This window comes from Schistocerca americana, chromosome 7 (genome assembly GCF_021461395.2).
Source record: "Schistocerca americana isolate TAMUIC-IGC-003095 chromosome 7, iqSchAmer2.1, whole genome shotgun sequence".
NCBI lineage: Eukaryota > Metazoa > Arthropoda > Insecta > Orthoptera > Acrididae > Schistocerca > Schistocerca americana.
Window position 1 is genome coordinate 597,629,112 of NC_060125.1, and position 26,357 is coordinate 597,655,468.

A 26,357-nucleotide genomic window follows, 5' to 3' on the forward strand; every position below is an offset into this window, starting at 1 on the left:
CAGTTTGAGTGACAGCAACAGGACTTTGGGTGACAACAGCAGCAGTTTGGGCGGCAACAGCAGCAGTCAGATTTGCTCTGTCAGTCAGTTATCAGTTCTCGCAGTGCTGATGTCCATCAGACATCATCCTCTACATGTCCAACCACTCCTCCAAGCGAATAAAGATTGAGATTGATACGTGCAATGTGTGCAGCAACATTTCACATTGTTTCTGGTAGAGGACTTGTCTTGGACTGAGTCCAAAACATTTCGATTTGTTCCCAAAACTTGCTCCATTGAAGGATCTAGAGGCTTTTTTTATTGTTGAACTGTGCGAGTTGCTCAGTGCGTATTATCTTAAACAAACTCACTCAGTGCTTCCCATAATGATTGCTCTACCTTCGTGGTTTAACTTAACTAGGAAGTGCATATTTGTTTGTGCTCATTGTACTCAGTCCTATGCTAACTCTTTGATACGTGACATTGCCATCCATTGTGATCTGGGCAGAGAAGTATGTCGCAAGGCTTTGTGTTAAGAATATCCTACAGTAGAGGTGATTCTGACTATTACACAGGCAGTTCAGGTGCCCCGGGCTGTGACGCAACTATTTGAGAACATCTTGGAAGTCATGTTGGTGCATGCATTTCCACAGCAAAGGTGTTGATCACTGACACCCTCGTCATGCTCATTGGGTTTGCGCTGCTGTTTGCTGACGGATGGTGCTCCCTCCTGACAAATGAATATGCTGCCCGCACCAGTAGGCATCGTGCATGCCTTGTCATAAACAAGGGCACACAGCAGCTACCCGAACAGCCAATCCTAGTCACAGACATGGAGTCCATAGTGTTACCACAGTGCATTTACAGGAGCTCAGTGCAGTAAGATCTATATTACACTGCACATTCAGCTACAGTAATTCCATCTCCAGGTCAATATTGAGGGCCACTACATCTCTCATGAATCTTGAAACCTGTTATCACTTGGGTCGCCCCACTCTTCCTCAACAGATTGTTGTTTGGTCAGTTATGGTGAGCAGCACATTCCTGTTCATGGCTAGTTTACAATTGGCATTACCTATCACCAAATATTCCAGAGATAATATAGTCCCCATTCAGATCTCTGGGCAGGGACTACTCAGGACGACTTAGTTATCACGAGAAACAAAACTGGCATTCTAAGGACTGGAGCATGGAATGTCAGATTCCTTAATCGAGCAGGTAGGTTAGAAAATTTAAGAAGGGAAATGGATAGGTTAAAGTTAGATATAGGAAGAATTTGTGAATTTTGGTGGCAGGAGGAGCAAGACTTCTGGTTAGATGAATACAGGGTTATAAATACAAAAACAAATAAGGGTAATGCAGGTGTAGACTTAAAAATGAATAAAAAAAATAGGAACGCAGATAAGATACTACGAACAGCATAGTGAACACATTATTGTACCCAAGGTAGACACGAAGCCCAGTTCAAATGATGAAGAGGTTAAAGAAATGTATGATATGATAAAAGAAATTATTCAGACAGTTAAGGGAGACAAAAATGTAACAGACATGTGGAACTGGAATTTGATAGTAAGAAAAGGAAGAGAAGGAAATGTAGAAGGTGAGCATGGACTGGGGGTAAGGAATGAAAGAGGAAGCCACCTGGTAGAATTTTGCACAGAGCATTACTTAATCATAGCTAATACTTGGTTTAAGAATCATGAAAGAAGGTTGAATACGAGGAAGAGGCCTGGAGACACTGGAAGGTTTCAGACAGTTTATATAATGGTAACACAGAGATTTAGGAACCAGGTATTAAATTGTAAGACATTTCCAGGGGCAGATGTGGACTCTGACCACAATCTATTGGTTATGAACTGCAGAGTAAAACTGAAGAAACTGCAAAGAGGTGGGAATTCAAGTAGATGGGACTTTGATAAACTGAAACATTCAGAGGTTTTAGAGAGTTTCAGAGAGAATATTAGGAAATGACTGACAAGAACAGGGGAAAGAAATACAGTGGAAGAAAAATGGGTAGCTTTGAGAGATGAAATAGTGAAGGCAGCAGAGGATCAACTAGGTAAGAAGACGAGGGCTAGTAGAAATCCTTGTGTAACTGAAGAAATACTGAATTTAATTGATGAAAGGAGAAAATATAAACATGCAGTAAATGAAGCAGATGAAAAGGAATACAAACATCTCAAAAATGAGATCAACAGGAGGTGCAAAATGGCTAAGCAGGAATGGGTGGAGGACAAATTTTAGGATGTAAAAGCATATATCACTAGGGGTAAGATAGATACTGCCTACAGGAAAATTAGAGAGACGTTTGGAGAAAAGAGATCCACCTGTATGAATATCAAGAGATCAGATGGAAAACCAGTCCTAAGCAAGGAAGGGAAAACAGAAAGATGGAAGGTGTATATAGAGGGTCCATACAAGGGCACTGTACTTGAGGGCAATTTAGAGAAATGGAAGAGGACATAGATGAAGATGAAATGGGAGATATGATACTGCCTGAAGACTATGATATAAGTCAAAATAAGGCCCTGGCAGTAGACAACATTCCCTCTAAAATCTGGTGAGCAAGATGTCTGAGACAGGCAAAATAGCCTCAGACTTCATGAAGAATAAAATAATTCCAATCCCAAACAAAGCACGTGTTGACATGTGAGAAAATTACAAACTATCAGTTTAATAAGTCATGGTTGCTAAATACTAACACGAATTCTTTACAGATTAATGGTAAAACTGGGAGAAGCCGACCTTGGGGAAGATCAGTTTGGATTCCATAGAATGTTGAAACACACTAGGCAATACTGAACTTACAATTTATTTCAGAAGATAGGTTAAGGAAAGGGAAACTACATTTCTTGCTTTTGTGGACTTAAAGAAGGCTTTTGACAAAGTTGATTGGAATACTCTCAAATTCTGAAAGTGGCAGCAGTAAAACACAAGGAGCAAAAGACCATTTACAATTTGTACAGATAGCAGATGGCACTCTCAAGAATTGATGGGCATGAAAGGGAAGCAGTGGTTGAGAAGGGGGTGAAACAGGGCTGCAGCCTATCCTTGATGTTATTCAATCTGTATATTGAGCAAGCAGTAAAGGAAACGAAAGAAAATTTGGAGTGGGAACTAAAATCCAAGAAGAAGAAATAAAAACTTTGAGGTTTGTCGACGACACTGTAATTCTGTCAGAGATAGCAAGGGATCTGCAAGAGCAGCTGAATGGAAAAGAGGATATAAAATGAACATCAACAAAAGCAAAATGAGGATAATGGAATGTAGTCAAATTAATTCAAGTGATGCTGAGGGAATTATATTAGAAAATGAGATATTTAAAGTTGTAAATGGGTTTTTCTATTTGGGGAGCAAAAGAAATGATGATGGTCGAAGTAGAGAGGATATAAAATGTAGACAGGCAATTGCATGAAAAGCGTTTTTGAAGAAGAGAAATTAATATTGAGTATATATGAAAGGGTCAGGAAGTCTCTTCTGAAAGTATGTGCGTGGAGTGTAGCTATGCATGGAAATGACACATGGATTATAAACAGTTTAGACAAGAAGAGAATTGAAGCTTTTGAAATGTGGTGCTACTGAAGAATGATGAAGATTAGACGGATAGATCACATAACTAATGAGGAGGTACTGAATAGAATTGAGGAGAAGAGATATTTGTGGTACAACCTGACTAAAAGAGGGGATTGGTTGGTAGGACACATTCTGAGGCATCAAGGAATCACCAATTTAGTATTGGAGGGGACCGTGAAGGATAAAAATTGTAGAGGGAGACCAAGGGATGAATGCATTAAATAGATTCAAAAAGATGTAGGCTGCAGTAGCTATCTGGAGATGAAAAGTTCTGGACAGGACAGGGTAGCATGGAGAGCTGCATCAAACCAGTCTCTGACTGAAGACCACAACAACATCACAAGGGCAATCACATTTTTTGGCAATCAACATTGCAATTTCAGAAAACATTTTCGGTCTTGACACATTCACAGTTTTTTAAATTCATGTTCAGGATTCAGCGCATCTTGTTTCCAACTGCATTCTGTTCCAGCCACTGCCAGGCATTCAGGTCTCTGTTTTCATGTGGCCTGAGTGCCACGATGGATTATGAAGCTTCCATCACCATTAACCGTATGGCCATTACCAAGTTTTAATACGCTCAAGGTGTTCTTTTTGCTCTGTGACCAGCTGTCAAGGATGACTTAGGTTGCAGAACCTGAGCATTATTGAACCAGTTCACTCTTCCCAGTAAGTTATGCCTCTGATGGTTATGTGTAAGCCTCAGGGGGCACTTCATTTGTGCAGGAATTTTAAGTCCACCATTAATGTGTCAATAGTCATTTGCTATCGCATTCCATGCACTGAAAAAATTCTCATGAAGTGGAAGTCAGTGAGTGTTTTTCAAAAATTGAATTGGCAGAAATGTACCTGCAGGTCATTAAAACTCCCTTCTGGTCATAGCAATATATATATATATATATATATATATATGCATGCCATTCAACATCGTGAGTGCTTTCACAGTTTTTCAGAGATTTTTAGAATAGTTATTGCAGGATGTACTGTGCTGCACCAACTATCCTGATGATATCATTGTCACTAGTCCCTCACAACAGGAACATCTCACTAACCTTCATATCCTGTTCACTAAACTGCAAGAGGTGGGTCTTAAGTGCAATTTGCAAAAGTCAAAGTTTTCCAGATGTAAATAGGGTATCTGAGCCACCTTCTTTTGAAGTATGGTGTCAAACCTATGGAACAGCATGTGACAATGATTCCCAACCTACCTCCACCACAGAACCTGAAGGAACTCCTTCCCACAGATGCTTCCCCACACACGGTTAGAGCAGGAGGAGGAAGAGGAGATTAGTGTTTTAACGTCCCATCGACAACGAGGTCATTAGAGACGGAGTGCAAGCTCAGGTGAGGGAAGGATGGGGAAGGAAATCGGCCGTGCCCTTTCAAAGGAACCATCCCGGCATTTGCCTGAAGCAATTTAGGGAAATCACGGAAAACCTAAATCAGGATGGCCGGAGACGGGATTGAACCGTTGTCCTCCCGAATGCGAGTCCAGTGTGCTAGGTTAGAGCAGTCTTGGCCCACAAAACTGCTGAGGTTCTAAACAGCCTATCGCTTATGCCTCCAAGATATGGATAGCAACACAATTATTCTCAAATCGAAAAGGAGGTGTGTGCCAGCAAACTCACATGTGGTGTCAAGACGACCGCAACAAATGCCATCTCTTCACCAATCATAAGCTGCTTGTAGCACTCCTCAGCCCTTGTTCGCAACTTCTCCACAGAACCTTTGTGCTTTGTATTCAAGTGTTTATCACTATGAGATTCACCACAGATTGAAATCATAGCATGCAAATATGGACGAACTGTAACACTTGCCCATGGCACCTGACCCAGATATTGACAATGCTCAGATTGTTTGTTTTCAGATCAATGATCATTTACAGCAAACACTGGATTGACTTCCAGTTAACAGCCCATCATACAGCCCACACCACCTGTCAGGATCCTGTGTTGCATCAAGCAGTTCAGTTTTTGTGCAATGGTAGGCCCAAGTGTTTGCTCACCAAGGAGTCTGAACGGTGCACTCCTGCTTAGCATCATTTCAGATGACACCCACGTCATCATCCCTCCAGTCCCGAGAGCTCACATACTGTTCTCCTTCAATGTGGCCAGTGGGGCACAACCTACATTCAGGTACTGGCACAGTGCTTTGTCTGCTGACTTGGCATTGACTCAAGATACTGAAAAGGTCTTCAGTGAGTGCAAACAGTGAGTCGAGCAGCAGAGGGTTCCACCATAGACTTATGTTCCATGACCCACTCCCAATCGTCCATGATACCACGTCCACATCAACTTGCAGGCCCCTTCTGTAATTCCTTGTAATAGTTGATAGTAACTGATGCACTGTCTGACCATCCATATGCTATATGCATGCGTACCACAGTAGAAGCTACTATGTAGGCACTAACCCAGGTTTTCACACACAAAGGTGTGCCCTGGACAATCGTCTCTGATAATGGCCCATAGTTTGCTTTGGCATTGTTCCAGACTTTTTTGCACCTACCACACTTTACCCACCTCACTTCTGCTCCATTTCACATGCAGTCAAATGAGGTGGCAGAGCATTTGGTGCACATATTTAAGAATGAGTTAAAACAGTGCTTGGCAGATTTGTCAGCAGACTCAGCGTTGTCCTTTTCTCAGCATGTACAGGACCACTCCACTGAACTAGGCCTCCTGGCAGAAATCTTCCATGGTTATCAGCCCTGAACTCTGCTTCATCTGCTCTACTGTGCACCACAACCTGAGGTGCATTTGTGTCCTTCACTTTACAATCTGTGTGATACTGTTTGGGTGGGCACTTTCTGATTGTGGTCTGAGTGGGCTCCAGGCGCAATCAGTGGATGTCCACGGTGGATGCCAGCAGGGTGACCCTCTACCGCCATCAGAACCAGCTGCACACTCGGTGGGGTCCTGAACCACCTTGTCCACATACGCCAGCTCACCTGTGAGTGCTACCCCACCTCAGGGGCAGGCGTAATTGGTGTACCTCTGGCCACCACCAGCGGGTCACCTTGGCAGACCCCATGGCCTCCTTGGCCATGCCTGGCTTTTGCTGGTGGCTCTGCACATTTTGTTCTCTGCCTTTGTTCACTTATATGCCTGCCGTGTCAGCTCCCCAGAGGAGGGGAGAGGTGTGGTAGTGTGCTCACATATGCTGCCACAATGACCACAACATTTATATTCAGCATTACCCACAAGAAGGTAATATGAGGGTGCCTGCTTCATTTGATGGCAGTGCCACTGCTGGACATGTGTTCCCAGTGGCACACAGCAAGCAAAGCCTCATTCTCTTGTGCTTCAGCAGTGCTACGTAGATGTTCCACTCACAGACTTAAAACAGTTCCGTGGTGTTTTTGGGCAAACATTGCATGCAATCTGACTTGACCTACACTTTTGGTTAATTTTCTCTCATGCTTGCATGTTTCCAGTGCTTGGTTGACCACCAATGTTCATATCTGTGTGTGGCTGCCAATAAAGAACTGAAGATACTACAACCACACAAAAAAATAAAGCAAAGCTGTGTTCGGATAGAAAGGTTGGATTAAATACCACAGTGCTTTACTACACATGCTCTTATTGGAGATGGTGTGTCCTTGCCTTCCTCAAATCTTTGAACTAACTTACTACATCAGATATAAGGGGATCCAAAGTTAGTGTGGACTCCCAACTGTGATGCAACTTGCCATATTCCACATGGATAAATTATAGCCAGATGTGAAATAATCCTTAAGTGCCAGGAAAAAAATTCTAGGACTTACTGGAGATTGAATTTCTGACTTTTTGGACTTGTAGCCTGGCACTTATCCACTGAGCAAAAGAAAAAAGGACAAGTGCAGCCAGAACTCGCACTGTTAGGATTCCATATAAACTTAATTATGTATGTAGACAATAATAATAACAATAATAATAATAATAATAATAATAATAGTGTCATGTAGCCCAACGGCCTGGTGCAAGTCTTTCTATGAGTTTGCAAGTATCAAAATGTGACATGCATGGTCATACCTTTTGATTGCACTGAGTTAGAAGTTTAAATCACTTACACTGGCAAGGGACCAAAATCACTTACAGATCTTCTTAGCATTTGCCATAAATTTCAAATTTATACATAAACCCATTCCTGCTTAAAAGGAGTCTTTACAGATGGCTGCACCTTTTAATTGCTTTGCCTTAGAAGCTTAAATCATTTACTTTGCCAAGAACCGTAGATCTTACCATCTTACAAACTTCAGCTTTATAGCTCGTCCCGTTCCTGACAAAAAGGCATCTTCACAGTCAGACAGCCAGACAGACATACAACAAAGTGATCCTATAAGTGTTCCATTGTTACAGAACCCTAAAAACTATGGGAAACGACAGAACTAATAAGTTTGTATTTGTTTGCACATGGAAAATTCAGAAGATAGTTTTAAAGGTAAGAAACCTCCATAGCAGGAAGGAATGCCAACTGAAACACAACAAATAAGACATATCCCGACAATCATTCTTCCCACGTACTATTCATGAGTGGAACAGGTTTGGAGGGATCAGCTAGTGGTACCGAAAGTACCCTCCGCCACATACCATTAGCTGGCTTGTGGAGTAGGATGTAGCTGTAGATATATTAACTGTAAAATGAGTGCTCCCTACAAGGGAGGATTTCAGTACCTCAGATGAAAGCTTTGGCAACTATCACCAGTAAAGAGCATGATGACTCCATTATTCTACAGACCCATTTGTCTCTTAAATGTTCTGGATAAGGCATTTGAGAAACTAATACGTTAGTGCAGCATGATGTGTCCACATCATCTAGTGTTTAAGAGGCATAAATCCACATACGGTTGTGGCAGATTTACCAACAGTAGTGCTAGTAGTTTAGCAATCAGGGTAAAATATTAATGGTAGTTATGTGAAGTAGGAATGAATTACCTTGTAACACCACTAGGGCCATACATGGAAGTTCTTGGCCTGGGTCAGAAACTGGGTCAACATCCACAAAATTTTGTTCTTTAATGTTGTTGTTTTTTGTGCAGGGTACTCAGCACTGTGGTTATCACAGCCTGCCTAACAATTTAGGTAACTGAGCTGCAATTAATGCGCAGGATTTTATGTGGCAAGGACCACAAACAAACTGTCCACCAGAGTTAAAGCCGCCATTCTGGCTACCACCAAACTGTGACTAACAAAGTTGACCATCCAGTTTTGTTTTGTTTTATTTTATGGCACAAAAACAACTAGGGTCACACACATCTATGTCAGAACTGTATAACAAGAAGGCAAAGAGAGGAGTTAAAAACAACTACACGTTAATCCCAATCGACAGAAGAGAAGACAGCTGAAAACAGGGACGTGGAGAGAAAGAGCTACAAAATATGCCATAGAGAAACGGAGGTCCTGAACTAAAAATTAAATGTCCTTTGCCATATTGATAAGACAGATAAGAAGTAAAATGCAGTTGACAACCCACGCGTCGTTCGCTAGAACGGCCGATAACTCAGATGGCAAACACAAACAAGAATGTAAGTGGTTAAAAAAAAAGGGCATTCTGTCAAGAAATGGTGGACTGTCGAAGGTTGAGCACAAAGTGGTGAGGGAGCACTACTTTGCAAATGGCGATGGCTAAAAAGACAGTGCCCAATACACAGCCTAACTAAAATGATCTCCTCAGGGTGAGAGAGCTGAGAGGAGGTTGTCCAGGAGCGGCTTACTAACCCGGAATTTGTTCCCATGAATGGAGGACCAGTGGTGATGCCATTTGATGGCTTCATTTGATGTCCATCGGATGATGAGAAAGGTAGATGCATCCTCAGTGCCCACACACATACTTTTTCTCGCTTTTGGTAGAGTGGTGCCACCATCCAAGATCCAAGAAGATTACGAAGTTATCGCAGTCCGACAGTACATTCTGAACCCAATGCGCTGCTACCTGTATTATTGTTTCAACCACACTTGAATGTCCTGTCTACACCCGGCCAAATGTGTAACCTGTGATACTGATATTGATAAGACAGATAAGAAGTAAAATGCAGTTGACAACCCACGCGTCGTTCGCTAGAACAGCCGATAACTCAGATGGCAAACACAAACAAGAATGTAAGTGGTTAAAAAAAAGGGCATTCTGTCAAGAAATGGTGGACTGTCGAAGGTTGAGCACAAAGTGGTGAGGGAGCACTACTTTGCAAATGGCGATGGCTAAAAAGACAGTGTCCAATACACAGCCTAACTAAAATGATCTCCTCAGGGTGAGAGGGCTGAGAGGAGGTCGTCCAGGAGCGGCTTACTAACCCGGAATTTGTTCCCATGAATGGAGGACCAGTGGTGATGCCATTTGATGGCTTCATTTGATGTCCATCGGATGATGAGAAAGGTAGATGCATCCTCAGTGCCCACACACATACTTTTTCTCGCTTTTGGTAGAGTGGTGCCACCATCCAAGATCCAAGAAGATTACGAAGTTATCGCAGTCCGACAGTACATTCTGAACCCAATGCGCTGCTACCTGTATTATTGTTTCAACCACACTTGAATGTCCTGTCTACACCCGGCCAAATGTGTAACCTGTGATATGGATGCTCACGATGGACAACACCTGCTGACAGACGGCAACACAGAGATCATCAGAGGTGTAAGGACTGCAGCCTTGACAGCATCAGTGGCCTCGTTTCCTGTCAGACTGACGTGACCAAGAACCCACATAAACATCACCATGGCTCCATAAAAAGTGAGCAAATGACAGCTTTCCAGGACCCACTGCACTAAGGGATGGATGGTGTACAGCACACAGAGGCTTCAGAGGGCACTGAGAGTCGGAGCAGACGATGCAATTGAAGAGCCTGTGACGCAGGATGTACTGCATGGCCTGATAGAAGGCGAAGAGCTCTGTTGTAAATACTGAGCAGTGTTCCGGAAGCCGATACTGAAAAAATGTCGGTGTCAATGACGAAGGCACACCTGACACCATGGTCCGACCAAGAGCCGTCAGCGTACACAAATGTATTATTGCAAAGTTCCGTGGGAAGATTGTGAAACTGAAGGCAACAGAGTGAGGCTGAAGTAGTGTCTTAGGAAGCGAAAGAAGGCCAAGGCGAACAAGTGTGAAGTGAAGCTGCAGGAGCAAGAGCCGAAAACTAACTCCAGGAGGTAATGGAGAAGAATAACACACCTCATACTGGCAATCAAATGACTCATCGAAGAAGGAGGTACGGGATGCATGGCCAAGCATGGCAGACAAACGACATGCATATCTGCTGAGGAGAAAGTCACGGCTGTAGGACAGCAGTAGATTGGCAGCTTCTGCAAATAGAGTCTCAACTGAGATGGTGCAAAAGGTGCCAGTGGCCAAACGGATGCCACGGCCATGATAGTGGATAGTATTAAGACGGCATAAGAGGGATGGACATGTGGATGCATAAACCAAACACCCATAGTCTAGTTTTGAACGGACAAGGGACCGGGACAAACGAAGGAGAGTAGTTCGATCTGCTCCCCAGGAAGTACCACTGCGGACACACAGGACACTGAGTGACCTCTTACAGCAGGGGGTGCCAGGTAAGACATGTGGGAGGACCAAGAAAATTTCTTATCGAGCATGAGCCCCAAGACTTTCATAGTTTCAATGAACAGAAGAGCAACAGGCCCAAGACGTAAAGATGGTGGATGAAATCAACTGTACTGCCAGAAATTCATACAAACGGTTTTGTCAGCGAAAAAAATGAAAACCATTGTCAATGCTCCATGAGTAAAGACAATCAAGATATCACTGAACACGCCACCTATGAGACAAGTCCTTGGAGAACTTAAATAGATTGCAAAATAAGGGAGCCGGAGATGCCCAGTGGGAGACAGACCATTATAGAGTTATGGGCAATAGCAATGAGGACGATGCTCAGACGGAACTCTGAGGTACACCGTTTTCTTGGATAAAGGTCACTGATAAGACAGAACCCACATGTACCTTGACACCTCGATCTTTTAAAAATATCTGAAGGAAACAGGGCATGCGGCCACAGAAGCCCCACATGTACATCCCAGTTCTCCAGCAGGTGGTGTAGGCTTTCGCCAAATTGAAAAACATGGCCACAATCTGGAATTTCCACAGACAACCATTCATGACATCGGTGGACAAAGTGACAAGATGGTCAACTGCAGAACAGCGTGCTCAAAATCCACACTGTGCAGTGGTTAGTAAATTGTGAGACTTGAGCCACCATATCAGTCGGGCATGAATCATATGTCCAATCACCCTGCAAACACAGCTGGTAAGAGAACTGGGGCAGCAGCTAGAAGGAAGGTGTTTGTCCTTGCTGGGCTTGGGTATGGGTAAGACTGTGGCTTTACGCCAGCATCTGGGAAATGTGCCCTCCGCCCAGATGCGGTTGTACGTATGAAGCAGAAAGTGCTTGCCTGCAAGAGAAAGGCACTGCAACATCAGAATGTGAACTTTATCTGGCTCTGGGGCAGCGGATCAGGATGAATTAAAAGCATGCTCCAGCTCCCTCATAGTAAAGGTGGCATTTTAGCACTCATGATTCAGAGAAGACAAGGGTATCAACCAAGCCCCTTCTGCTTGTTTCTGAGGGAGGAAGGCAGGGTGATAGTGGGAGAAGCTCAAAATCTCTGCTAAACGGTGATCCAAGATGTCAGAGGTAGCAATAGGGTCCACTATGACATCGTCTGCTACTGTCAGGCCGGAAATTGGGGAATGTATATTGGTCCCAGAGAGCCGTCGGAGGTTGGCCCACATGACAGAAGAGGGAGTGCAGCTGTTAAAAGAACGAGTGAATGAAATCCAGCCAGCTTGTTTGCTATCCTGAAGAACACGATGACACTGTGCATGTTTATAAAGAATTCAGTTTACTATAGTAGGATGACAATTAAAAATGCAGAGAGCACATACCCGCGTACAAACTGCGACGTGGAATGCCTCAGTCCACCAAGGGATTGGGACACAGCATGGTGGAGAGGAAGTGCGGAAAACAAAACATTCGGTAGCAGTAAGGATTATGTTTTAAGATATTCTAAATGGTCATCACAATTGGGGAAGTGCTGTTTGTTGAAGGTCGCCAGGGAGGGGTAAAGCCTCCAGTTGGCCTTGGAAAATTGCCATTTGGGTGTGCACGTAGGTGGGGTAGGCGTCAGCAAATGGATGGCACACGGGAAATGGTCGCTCATGTATGTGTCGGAGAGAACGGACCACTCAAGACAATGGGCAATGCAGAAGAAAAGGTCCAAATGGGAATAGGTGTGTGTGGAGTCTGAAAGGAAAGTGGGTGCTCCTGTGTTAAGGTCAGCCAAAGGGGATGGTGCACATTAAGGGAAGCAGAAAGGGGAGACATAACTGCTCAATAAGCTGGAGGAAGTCTGCCCTGGTGACATTGAATGATGGACGGATGTACTGGTAAAGAGGGAGAAGGTGTGGCTATGAACGTCATTCCGTACAAGCAGCATGACTCCCCCATGACACAGAATGCCTTCCTTGGGAGGAAGGTCAAAACAGACCAGGAAGAAATGCGAGAGCGGAAAGCAGTGGTGAGGATGCAATATTGTTTCCTGGAGGCAGAGAACAAGGACACTGCTATTCTAAGAGCAGCCGTAAATCGTCTTTGTTTGACTGAAGGCCATGAACATTTCATTGAAGAAGAATTATAACGAGGAAAGGGGAGAAGGGAAAAAAAGGGTTGTCACCTTGGCAGCTGCCAAGTGCCAGCCTTCAAAAGCACACTGCTACGGGGTGCAGCAGCTGGAGGATCCTGCCCCATGAGATCTACAGAGCCATCAGCATTCTCTCTCTCTGTTGATCTGTGGAGTCCAGGACAAAAAATCGGTTAGCAATGCACATCAGCAACACGGAGGTCAGCCAGGCGAGGGTATCACACGGCAAAATTGTCAAAGAGGCTCTCCGAGTCAGTGAAGGAGACGACCATTTGCCTTTGACTTCTTGGAGCCTTTACGGTTGGCAGCAGAAGACTAAGATGTTTGTTGGCTGGATGAACATAGGAAGTCTTTGTGGGAGTAGTCCTTGTCTCCTTTCCAGCCTGCCATTTGTGTAGCAGGTGATTTTCCCACGTGAGCGAAAGTTTGGTGGATTGTTGCACAGCTGAACGAGGAGAAGATGATGTTACCATGACACTGGGTGATTTCACAACCACAGTGCTGAATTTGAGGTCGCATGTCTGTGTGGCCATGTCCTTCATGGAGCAAGATGTGGCGAGAATAGTACTGTAAGTGCCAGATGGTAGAACACAGAGTTTGCAACTAGCCAATAACTTGTGAGCGACCAGATGCGGCACTTTTTCCTTTACCCAGATCTCCGGGACAGCCTGCTTAGCGAGATACATGGAACAATCTCAAGAGGAGGCAGCATGGTTGCCATTTTAGATGATACAGCAGGAAGAAGGAGGCAGACAATCACCATCGTGAGCATCCGTATCACAGGTTACACATTTGGCCGGGTGTAGAGAGGACATTCAAGTGTGGTTGAAACAATAATACAGGTAGCAGCGCATTGGGTTCAGAATGTACTGTCGGACTGCGATAACTTCATAATCTTCTTGGATCTTGGATGGTGGCACCACTCTACCAAAAGCGAGAAAAAGTATGTAAGCGTAGGCTTCCACGGCCGTTGTCTTCTTCAATAAAATTCTTCAGGGTATCAGACCGCATCGTCATAATTTTAAAATGCGCCAACGTTTCGGCCAGCGTTGCAGCTAGCCTTACGTAAGGCCCTGATGAAGGCTAGCTGCAACGCTGGCCGAAACGTTGGCGCATTTTAAAATTATGACGATGCGGTCTGATACCCTGAAGAATTTTATTGAAGGAGAAAAAGTATGTGTGTGAGCACTGTGGATGCATCTACCTTTCTCATCATCTGATGGACAACAATGACAATCTGATCAGAGTTACATTTGGATTTCTGCCTCCGTCAGACCATCAAGCAGCCTAGTGTAAATAACACCACAGGAAGAATTCAGAGTTCTATGGACCTCAACACAAACAGAATAGCCATGGAGAAGCGAAGTGGCAAGCTGTTGTTGTGTTTGAGAATCAGAAGTAGTTTCTGAAAGCAAAGTGGCATTGTGTAAATGACAGCAGGATTTCACAAGGGCTGTCATTGCATCAACACCTTTCTGAATAAGAAACAGATTTACCATTGCAAAAGACTGACCGTCTTCAGTATGTGAAGCCATGAGGAACTGTGGTGCAGCTGGGAGGGTGTTTGAATTGGGAGCTTCATTCCATTTATGTTTGGTAGACATTGATTATGAAGATGATGACTGGCGCATTGCGAGAAAATCCCCACGATTGCCAGCATCTCCAACGGCGTGCTCCTTCCAACTGGTGATCCCCTTCAAAAGGGAGCGCACCTGCCTTAGGTCACACCTCCTGAACATCTGACGGGGAATAATCAGCAATTTGGAAAGGTAGCAGCTCAGGCACTCACCCCGCCCTGTACCAGCGGACACATGCGAACCCTAGCTGTTGACCTGGGGCTGTTAGTTAGGCATTACCCAGTCACCTGTTATGCGTCAGATGCATGGGCTGGCCTTCAGGAGTGCACAGGGAGGAAGAAGAAAAAGAGGAAACTCAAACTCCGAAGCAGAGTAAGGGTAGAAGGAGGTGAACGAAGAAAGAAAAAAGGTGGGAAAAACAGTGGTGAGACTGTTCTAATGCCAGCTATGGAAAATGCGGAACACATTCCCAAAAACAGCCCAGACATGTTCCCCAAGGGAGGGGAAAAGTAATAGCAAGAGGATAGACACGAAGCACGGAAGGGAAAAGATGCCACAAAGGCTGGGGCCTTGTGGTAGCCAAGCACGAACCCACCAGAAAGCAGCGAGCCCCATGTGGGCTTGACACCCAGTGGCACAACACACTGCTGAACACAGTTTGCTCAAGTTTAGTGGCTGCTCCACAAACTGTACTCTCTGGATCCTTCCCTCCAGCATTGGCTTTTCTGACCTATGTAGATTGGAGTTATTCTTGCAACACACCCTTCGCTCGCATAATTCTCCTGGCCTCAATCTCCACTCACTCACTGTCCTCACACCCTCTAAACAACAGTTTCCCCTTTCTCTGTCTGTCACACCTCCCAATCCACACCTCCATGTTGCATTCATGGTATGCTGCACCTAACTGGATATGGTACCCAAATGTCACAAGCTCAACCTGTGCACCTGCCACCCTGCCCTTCGAGACACTAGCTACCTGTCTCCAATCTCTCCTCCTATTGCCACCTCTTTCTCTCTCTACTTCACCTCAACCAACACAAACCCCACCCCAATCCATTCCATGATAAGCATCACAAATGTGTGGTTCTTCATGTCTGAGAAGGAAGCCATGTTTTAGGAGGCTGTGTCCTATTCAAAGACATGATAAGCAGATTTCATACTTCTAATTGGTGGAAGGAGACGCACACACTCTTATAGTCCACTTTACTGATACAATTTATTTTCCATCATGGACAGCCCCCCCCCCCCCCCCCCCAAGACATGTTGTGGACCATCTCAGCCATGATATAAAGGCACACATAGGCACAGGACACTGACTGGCTAACTCATTCCCACAAATTATTCTGTGTCATGGTACAAGTTGTGCTACAACATGATGTGTCAACTTGACCTGAAAAATAGGGATATGCGACTTTTAAAAATCGTAATCCAATGCATTTTTCTTAAAAATGTTAATCTGAAATACAATCATGTGACATAATTCTCTGTTTAGGACAATTTATTATCAAAAGAAACACTTCTAAATATGTGATGGTTTACAGCTACACTGCGGCTTCATTTTCAACAGTTAAAAATGAGAAAACTGAAATCAATGAGACCATACTTCTCTTGTAGAAGACTTATGAAAGACATCACAAAGCTGGAACCACAAATAAAAAACAGTCAGAATGTACAATATCTGACAATCAGCAATTACAAGCGAACACTGCAGATGTGTCGGAAGGAACAGAACAATACGTGAAGGATTAACTGTAGCCCAAGAGAAAAATAGAATTGACATCCCCTGGGGATAAAAAGAAGACAGCCTTGATTGAAATGTAGTAAAAATGTACAAGGAGCCTTGGAAGCCTGAGGACTGCAAGCTGGGGTTTGGGTAGAATGAAAAGCTTCACTAATGAGATGTAAGAGATGGCAGCATGCGTAACCAAACACCAGGTGAGTGAAGTATAAGAAAGCTTTGTGCAAAACGGATTCCATATTTACAAAATGTTGACAAAATATAAAAGCAAATTTCTACACTACTTTTAAGAATAATGCAATTGATTGTTGTTGTTGTTGTTGTGATCTTCAGTCCTGAGACTGGTTTGATGCAGCTCTCCATGCTACTCTATCCTGTGCAAGCTTCTTCATCTCCCAGTACCTACTGCAACATACATCCTTCTGAATCTGCTTAGTGTATTCATCTCTTGGTCTCTCCCTATGATTTTTACCCTCCACGCTGCCCTCCAATACTAAATTGGTGATCCCTTGATGCCTCAGAACATGTCCTACCAACCGATCCCTTCTTCTGGTCAAGTTGTGCCACAAACTTCTCTTCTCCCCAATCCTATTCAATACTTCCTCATTAGTTATGTGATCTACCCATTTAATCTTCAGCATTCTTCTGTAGCACCACATTTCAAAAGCTTCTATTCTCTTCTTGTCCAAACTATTTACCATCCATGTTTCACTTCCATACATGGCTACACTCCATACAAATACTTTCAGAAATAACTTCCTGACACTTAAATCTATACTCGATGTTAACAAATTTCTCTTCTTCAGAAACGCTTTCCTTGCCATTGCCAGTCTACATTTTATATCCTCTCTACTTCGTCCATCATCAGTTATTTTGCTCCCCAAATAGCAAAACTCCTTTACTGCTTTAAGTGTCTCATTTCCTAATCTAATACCCTCAGCAACACCCGACTTAATTTGACTACATTCCATTATCCTCGTTTTGCTTTTGTTGATGTTCATCTTATATCCTCCCTTCAAGACACCATCCATTCCGTTCAACTCTCTTCCAAGTCCTTTGCTGTCTCTGACAGAATTACAATGTCATCGGCGAACCTCAAAGTTTTTATTTCTTCTCCATGGATTTTAATACCTACTCCAAATTTTTCTTTTGTTTCCTTTACTGCTTGCTCAATATAGAGATTGAATAACATCGGGGTGAGGCTACAACCCTGTCTCACTCCCTTCCCAACCACTGCTTCTCTTTCAAGTCCCTCAACTCTTATAACTGCCGTCTGGTTTCTGTACAAGTTGTAAATAGCCTTTCGCTCCCTGTATTTTACCCCTGCCACTTTTAGAATTTGAAAGAGAGTATTCCAGTCAACATTGTCAAAAGCTTTCTCTAAGTCTACAAATGCTAGAAACGTAGGTTTGCCTTTCCTTAATCTTTCTTCTAAGATAAGTCGTAAGGTCAGTATTGCGTCACGTGTTCCAGTATTTCTACGGAATCCAAACTTATCTTCCCCGAGGTCGGCTTCTACTAGTTTTTCCATTCGTCTGTAAAGAATTCGTGTTAGTACTTTGCAGCTGTGGCTTATTAAACTGATTGTTCGGTAATTTTCACATCTGTCAACACCTGCTTTCTTTGGGATTGGAATTATTATATTCTTCTTGAAGTCTGAGGGTATTTCGCCTGTTTCATACATCTTGCTCACCAGATGGTAGAGTTTTGTCAGGACTGGCTCTCCCAAGGCCGTCAGTAGTTCCAATGGAATATTGTCTACTCCGGGGGCCTTGTTTCGACTGAGGTCCTTCAGTGCTCTGTCAAACTCTTCACGCAGTATCGTATCTCCCATTTCATCTTCATCTACATCCTCTTCCATTTTCATAATATTGTCCTCAAGTGCATCGCCCTTGTATAGACTCTCTATATACTCCTTCCACCTTTCTGCTTTCCCTTCTTTGCTTAGAACTGGGTTTCCATCTGAGCTCTTGATGTTCATACATGTGGTTCTCTTATCTCCAAAGGTCTCTTTAATTTTCCTGTAGGCAGTATCTATCTTACCCCTAGTGAGATAAGCCTCTACATCCTTACATTTGTCCTCTAGCCATCCCTGCTTAGCCATTTTGCACTTCCTGTCGATCTCATTTTTGAGACGTTTGTATTCCTTTTTGCCTGCTTCATTTGCTGCATTTTTATATTTTCTCCTTTCATCAATTAAATTCAATATTTCTTCTGTTACCCAAGGATTTCTACTAACCCTCTTCTTTTTACCTACTTGATCGTCTGCTGCCTTCACTACTTCATCCCTCAGAGCTACCCATTCTTCTTCTACTGTATTTCTTTCCCCCATTCCTTTCAATTGTTCCCTTATGCTCTCCCTGAAACTCTGTACAACCTCTGGTTCTTTTAGTTTATCCAGGTCCCATCTCCTTAAATTCCCACCTTTTTGCAGTTTCTTCAGTTTTAATCTACAGGTCATAACCAATAGATTGTGGTCAGAGTCCACATCTGCCCCTGGAAATGTCTTACAATTTAAAACCTGGTTCCTAAATCTCTGTCTTACCATTATATAATCTATCTGATACCTTTTAGTATCTCCAGGGTTCTTCCATGTATACAACCTTCTATCATGATTCTTAAACCAAGTGTTAGCTATGATTAAGTTGTGCTCTGTGGAAAATTCTATCAGGTGGCTTCCTCTTTCATTTCTTAGCCCCAATCCATATTCACCTACTACTTTTCCTTCTCTCCCTTTTCCTACATTCGAATTCCAGTCACCCATGACTATTAAATTTTCGTCTCCCTTCACTATCTGAATAATTTCTTTTATTTCATCATACATTTCTTCAATTTCTTCGTCATCTGCAGAGCTAGTTGGCATATAAACTTGTACTACTGTAGTAGGTGTGGGCTTCGTATCTATCTTGGCCACAATAATGCATTCACTATGCTGTTTGTAGTAGCTTACCCGCATTCCTATTTTCCTATTCATTATTAAACCTACTCCTGCATTACCCCTATTTGACTTTGTGTTTATAACCCTGTAGTCACCTGACCAAAAGTCTTGTTCCTCCTGCCACCGAACTTCACTAATTCCCACAATATCTAACTTTAACCTATCCATTTCCCTTTTTAAATTTTCTAACCTACCTGCCCGATTAAGGGATCTGACATTCCACGCTCCGATCCGTAGAACGCCAGTTTTCTTTCTCCTGATAATGTGTGCCTATTGGTCAGTGTCTCAAGAGATACGGATCCACTACTTTACATCATAAATTAAACAACAACCAAAACAGTGGTGGAAGTTTACAAACACATGATAAATCACACAAAGTCTATTTATCATACAGAAAATATGGCCAATGTTTTCTGTAATGCAAAAGGAATTATCCTCTTTGACCAGCTCACAAAGGATAACAGTAGGTCATGAATACTGGCTACATCAGTACTTCTGTCCACATCAAACCTATCAACCACCAGCAATTCCTCCAAGACAGCTGCCACCCATTCCATACCAAGAAGTCACTCCCACATAGCCAAGCCATCCGTAGCTTTAACATCTGCAGTGATGAGTAGTCCCTCTTGAAATACACCGAGGGTCTCACTGAGGCCTTCACAGACTGTAATTACCCTCCCTACCTTGTAAAATAACAGATCTCCTGTGTCTTATCTTTCGAGTCACCCACCACTTCCCAAACTCCCACCATTTGGCCACAGAGAGCATTCCCCTCATGACTCAATACCACCCAGGACTGGAGGAACTGAACTACATTCTCTGCCAGGTTTTCAACTACCTCCCATTGTGTCCTGAAATGAGAAATGTCCTACCCACTATTCTTTCCATCCCTCCCACCGTGGTATTCCCCTGCCCGCCAAACCTACACAATGTCCTCACCAATCCCTACACAAGCCTCACTGCTCATATCCCTTTAATAGATGTAGATGCAAGACCTGTTCTATACATCCTCACACCACCACCTACCCCAGTCCAGTCACAAACATCACTTATCCCATCAAAGGTAGGTGTACTTGTGAAACCAGTCATGTGATCTACAAACTAAGCTGCAACCACTGTGCTGCATTTTATGTAAACATGACAACCAACAAGCTGTCTGTCTGCAAGAATGGCCACCAACAAATTGTGGCCAAGAGACTACTGGAGCACCCTGTTGCTGAGCACGCCACCCAATACGAAGTTATTCATTTCAATGACTGGTTCAAACCTGTGCCATCTGGATCCTTCCCATCAAAACCAGATTTTCTGAATTGTGCAAGTGGGAACTCTCCCTGCAATATACCCTATGTTCCCGTAACCCTTCTGGCCTCAACCTTCGTTAGTCACTGTTCTTACCCATCTACCCCCTTTCCTGTTCCCATTCCAGCATTACTCAAGTTTTCTATTCCACCAACATACCCGGTCTTTTTACTTCTCTCCTTTTCCGCTACCCCACCCTCTCTCCCCTCCCACCCTCTATCTAATCTCCCAACTACACCCAACTGCTCTACCCTCTCTCCACCTTGTCCCTGCATGCTCCCACTAGCAGCACTTTACCTATTTTCAACAAAGATCACATTGGCCAAAAGCTCACTTTCCAACAGTCTTTTTGTAGTGGCTACCTGCCACTCAGAATGGATTTTCCATTGTTTGGCACAAATCTTCTGGATGAACTAGATCAAAAATATGGGAGAAGAAGCTTCACTGCCAACAGAAAAAAAAATCTTTCAAGACCACGAAAGGAGCTTTGGCAAGGGGAAACAGGAATAGCTCATACAAGACATGATGGCCTACACACAGAATACAAAATTCTTACATTAATCAGGGGAAAGTCTATTACTTTGATATGAAGAGAACGCCTCTTCATGTGCCTGTGGATTGTGTCAGTGCACCTGACTGTTCTTATTAATACCTATACACCACTCAGACCAGTCTCACACCCATTATGCTAAATAGTGATGTCATCAGTCCCTCATTCAAGGGATAGTCCATCTGGAGTTAGTAACATCAGCCAGAAATTTGATCAAATTGTAATGTAGGAGCAGTAAAGTCAGGATACTGAAAGCTATATTGATGCCAGAGATGAGAAGTTATTGAATGAGAGGTAAAAGTATATGGTTTGGGTGGGTCTGCAGGTCAGAATCAGACAAGGATTTCTCAGGAGTCATGTGTGGTGAGAGAATATTATGAGGGAGACAGACAAGAATACTGAATATGGATTTGCAAGCAGAAACAGCAGAATGAGTCAGTCAGGGGAGCTCGGTAACATCAAACATGAACCAGTCATTGGATGCCATCAGAGTAACAAATCCATCAGGGACGGTTGGTGATGTGGTTGTGAACTGGAAACTGAAGGAACAACTACAGCTAAATCAAAGTCAGGCAGACCTCATGTACTGACAGGCAGGGACTGTTGAGCAATGTGAAAGGGGTTGTAAAAAATCTCATTAAATCAGTGGAATCACTTGTGAGTTCCTAAGCAATACCAGCAGTCCAACTAGCACATAACTGTGTATAGAGAGTTAGAAAGAATGGGATATAATTATCAAGCAGCTCCTCATAAGCCACACATTTCTGTAGTCAATGCTAAGTGATGCTTAATGTGGAGTAAAGAGTGATGTGGAAATTGGATGATTGGAAAGGATGGATTTAAAGTGATGAATTGTGCTATACCTGTGGCAATCTGATGGAAAGGATTGAACTTGGCTGGTGACAACAGTTAAGGACAGAGGAGGTCATGTTCAGTATTGAGATGTTTCTCATAGTTAGGGTGTAGTCTCTTTATGGTGCTTAAGAAAATGCTAAATACAGAAGAATATGAAGACATTTTACAGCACTGTGTACTAGGTACAGTAGAGACCATTTCAGAGATGATGACTGACTGCATAGCAACACAATACATCATGTCACAATGCAGCATTTGTGAGGCAATGGTTTGTGGACAATATCATTTCCATAATTGACTGACCTACCCAGAGTCCATGTCTGAATCCAGTGGAACATCTTTAGGATAAGTTAGTAACTTGACTCTGCCCCAGACCGCTGCATCCAATGTTCACTAGTTTCGGCTCTTGAGGAAGAATGGGCTGCCATTCTACAGCAGATAATTCAGACAACTCATTGAATGTGTCCCCAGCAAAGTTCAAGCCATCAAAGGGTGGACAACTGCAATACTAATGTCCACTAATATGTATCCAGATGCTTTGATAAGATAGTGTAATGTACAGTCAATATTCTGATAATTATATGCCAAAAATTAATGATTAAATTATCAAAATTAACAAATTTGTATACTTATGATAAATAAAAACAACAAGCCTTTGGACACTTAAAGAAAGAAACAGTGGTGTAAAAATGCATTGGAGTTCATGTGGGAAACAGAAAGCTGAATTTAGAATTAAATTCCCTACGTTTCTTAAAAGGGAAAACCTTTATGCTGCCAGTACTAACTTGTGGAAGTGAAAACCAAAGACATTAAAGGTGCAAGATATAAAAAATAAGGGTTGACAAATAAAAATTGAAAACAGCACTTAAGGAATGACAAGAGGGGGCAGTAAGACAAATAACTGAATAAAAGAAAACACAGGAATTGAGGAAGTAATACTGAATGTTACAAAACTAATACAGTGAGACAAACTGATGGTGGGCAGACTAAGGAGATGAAATTCTATGTTTGCGTCAATATCTTGTATTAATTTCTAAACCTCTCTGTAGTTTCTGACTGAGTGAAGGTAAGTTACAATATTGATAATTCTCTATCTGTTAGGGGTGGATGTTAAGCTTGGCTGTTTGATGATATTTCACAACTGTATAGATCACGTGCTGCTCTCCCTCATCAAGAACACAAACGAACAATTATACTCCATACACTCTCATCACAGTCACCTACCAGGACAGTTACAATTAAAGAAATCTGAAATACAAGCCTATAACATGGCATCAGCTACATGGAAGGAAGGAAGGAAGGAAGGAAGGAAGGAAGGAAAATCAATTTTTAACACTGCACTAACCAAGTCTTCGCAGACAGAGAACAAGCTCAAATATGAAAAGGCTGGGTGAAGGACAACACCATGCCACAGTACTACTGCACACAACTAGAGGAGCCAAAACCAAAAGTTGCAGATCATATAATAAAATGGAGTATGTGGATCACCCAAAGCACTCGAGATCAGGTTAATAACCCACAATAAAACAGTCAAATCTCAATCTAACTTAGACTTCGAGCTGCACTATAGATCAGTATGCCACCACAACAAAGATTTTGCATTCACATTCAGTAAATACAGTAGCTCACAAACCTAACTAGACCTCGGGCTATCCTGCTGATCAGTCTGTCACCACAACTTCTGTCAAGATTCCGTTCTCTTTCTGTTTGTGCATGTATGAAGTCACATGTCACATCATCACTAAATTTCAGGGTGAATCTTACAACTGGTGTTGACAGTCCTGTTGACCTGAGTATTGTGGCATAATTTGTTTTCAGCAGCAGCAGAAATATTACAGATGTGTCAGACCAATCTAGTTGACTTCAATGATGAACAAGTTGGCCTGACATAGCTGCAACATTTCTGCTGCTGCTTAACACAAATTATCACATGACACTCCATTTTATCAATAAGTTGCAGCATACTGTTTTGGCTCCTCTAGCTGTGTGTTACACTACTGCTGCACGGGTATTTCAATGTACACATGGACTGCAGGTTGTACTTTCAAATAAACAAATTAGTATGTAACTTTAGTTTATAAGATGATAATTAAAAGTTTATGACCATCCCTTGTAGATCTGGAGAAACCCTTTGTCTCAATTTTAACAAAATCTATACTAACAATCTATGCAAAACAAGGCATTGATTCAACCTGTATTAGGTATACCGAAAAATGTATTGGTGCTAACACTTCCATGAGACTATATAATGATGAATAATTCAGAACTGACTGTTTCAGGAATTGAAATATCACCAAAATAATACTCAGTAGTCTGAGGTCATAAGTGTCCACGTCATGATCTTAGAACACTAATATAAAAAAAGTTAAAAGCGACTACATGTTAAGCCCAATTGACGGAAGTCATCCACATTTAACATACTGTGTAATAATATGAGGTAAGGTAGGAAATGAACAGATAAGCGGACTGGTGAAGCTAAAAAAGGGAAGCCATCAGATGTACTGCAGTACTACCACAAAAACTATCTTGCAACGTAAAATTCAAAAATTGTGGCAGGTCATATTTCAAATAAACTGTGCACTAATACTAAACAGAGAACTACACAATTACAGCACAAGAGTTAGAGATGTTATTGCCTCAACAGTTTCTCACTGTAAAAGATCATACTAAAGGTGGTTGGTTAACATAGAACAGACTACAACGCAGTCTTTTTTTTAAAAAAAGTAAACACACTACCAGTCTTCAAAACAAGAGAGTACTTGAACACAGCATGTCCCTACAGTGATAAGGAATATTCCGAGACTAGCCTACACTGAAGCTTGAAAAAAAGTTATGGCTGTGTCAGTGAGCAGTGCATACATGCCATTTTTTTATGTTTAATAAACAATCAGGCTTGCAGCAGAAAGTGGTATTGGGTGTCTATCTCTAGTAAGTTAAATTAATAATAAAGTTTTTTTTTTTCTTTATTCTCATTTATTGTGTGGTTTTGTCAAATATTAGAAGTGCTCAAATTGTATTTTTCCCTGTAACTGTACATATATTTTGGTGAAATACAGCTCTAAGAAGTGATCAATGGATGGATATTATGTATGTATGTATGTATGAATGAATAAATAAATAGCCTAATTAATCTTAACTTACGTAAGTAACATAGTTAGCCTGCTCTGCTTAACACACTGGTTGTTACTTTCTACATCTACATCTATGTTACACTGCAGACAAACCGAGCAATTACATTTGTCTTTACTAAAATTAATGACACTGCATCCTGATCCCCCAATACTGTGAAAACATGCATGTTTACATAGTGTACAGTAAATTATATGGAAAATAATTTGTATTAACATGGTATTACTGACGCAAAGACCTTCCCGGTGCAGTGAAGAGAAAAATACGGCGTAAAAACTCACCATAATACGATTTCTCCTGCTGATATATAGAATATTGCAAAGTGGTGAATTTGAGGATGTCTGAGTACATGGTACTTTATAAGTTTCAGGAGTATCAACAGCAAAGTAAGTATGGCAAATATCACTAAAAGGCATGTACGAACGCATGCTAACGTGTCGAAGTATATAAAACAGCTCTTATTTGCAACGTCAATCGTATCGTTTCCCTGCTTTCGTCCCCTCGAAAACATTGTTTTAACGCGCCCCTTTATCGCAGAATTCGGGGACTATCACTCTCGCCAAACTCTAACTATGAAACTATTTCTAAAAAGCTGCATTTATAAAATCTAGATGTTTCAAACCATTTTTTTACGCGACAGTATTACACAAAGAAACCAAAACATTTAGGGAAACAGCATTTCATAATAGGAATGTCACGGATAGTTTGATTTCCTTATAAAAGCAAGGCACGGCCAAATTGTGATTCATAGTGCACTGGCGAAATAAGACGTTTCATTTCGCGGTAACGTTCTCTCTATTAGTTTTTCCATTTCACGCCCCTCAAATTAACAGCAGCCATACTTGCAGTCTCTCCCAAAAAAATGTAGAGCCGCAGCTGTCACTTGTTTCTGCTTAGTGCTTTTAGCTGCTTACGTTTAACAAAACACAATCTGGATTCTGGAGAGTGGTTGATATGGACGTGTAAACTGTAAAAGTGTAAATAAATTTTTTACTTTTGTGCTTTATATCTGACAACGCATCGCGAAGAGTTTGGTGTGTAGCGCAATAATAATTATTAAAGAAACCAGAATCAGATTTGCACA

At 42.3% G+C, this 26,357-nt stretch overlaps 1 protein-coding gene across 1 annotated transcript in view; it reads right to left on the reverse strand.

The window, feature by feature from the left end:
- The window catches only part of LOC124621980, a 70,375-nt gene extending 44,252 nt beyond the window's left edge, over window positions 1-26,123 (reverse strand). The window contains exon 1 of the mRNA XM_047147517.1: window positions 25,555-26,123. Within this exon, the coding sequence (XP_047003473.1) occupies window positions 25,555-25,784 (230 nt within the window). The 5' untranslated portion in view covers window positions 25,785-26,123. The remainder of the gene's footprint in view (window positions 1-25,554) is intronic.
- Window positions 26,124-26,357: the final 234 nt, after the last annotated feature.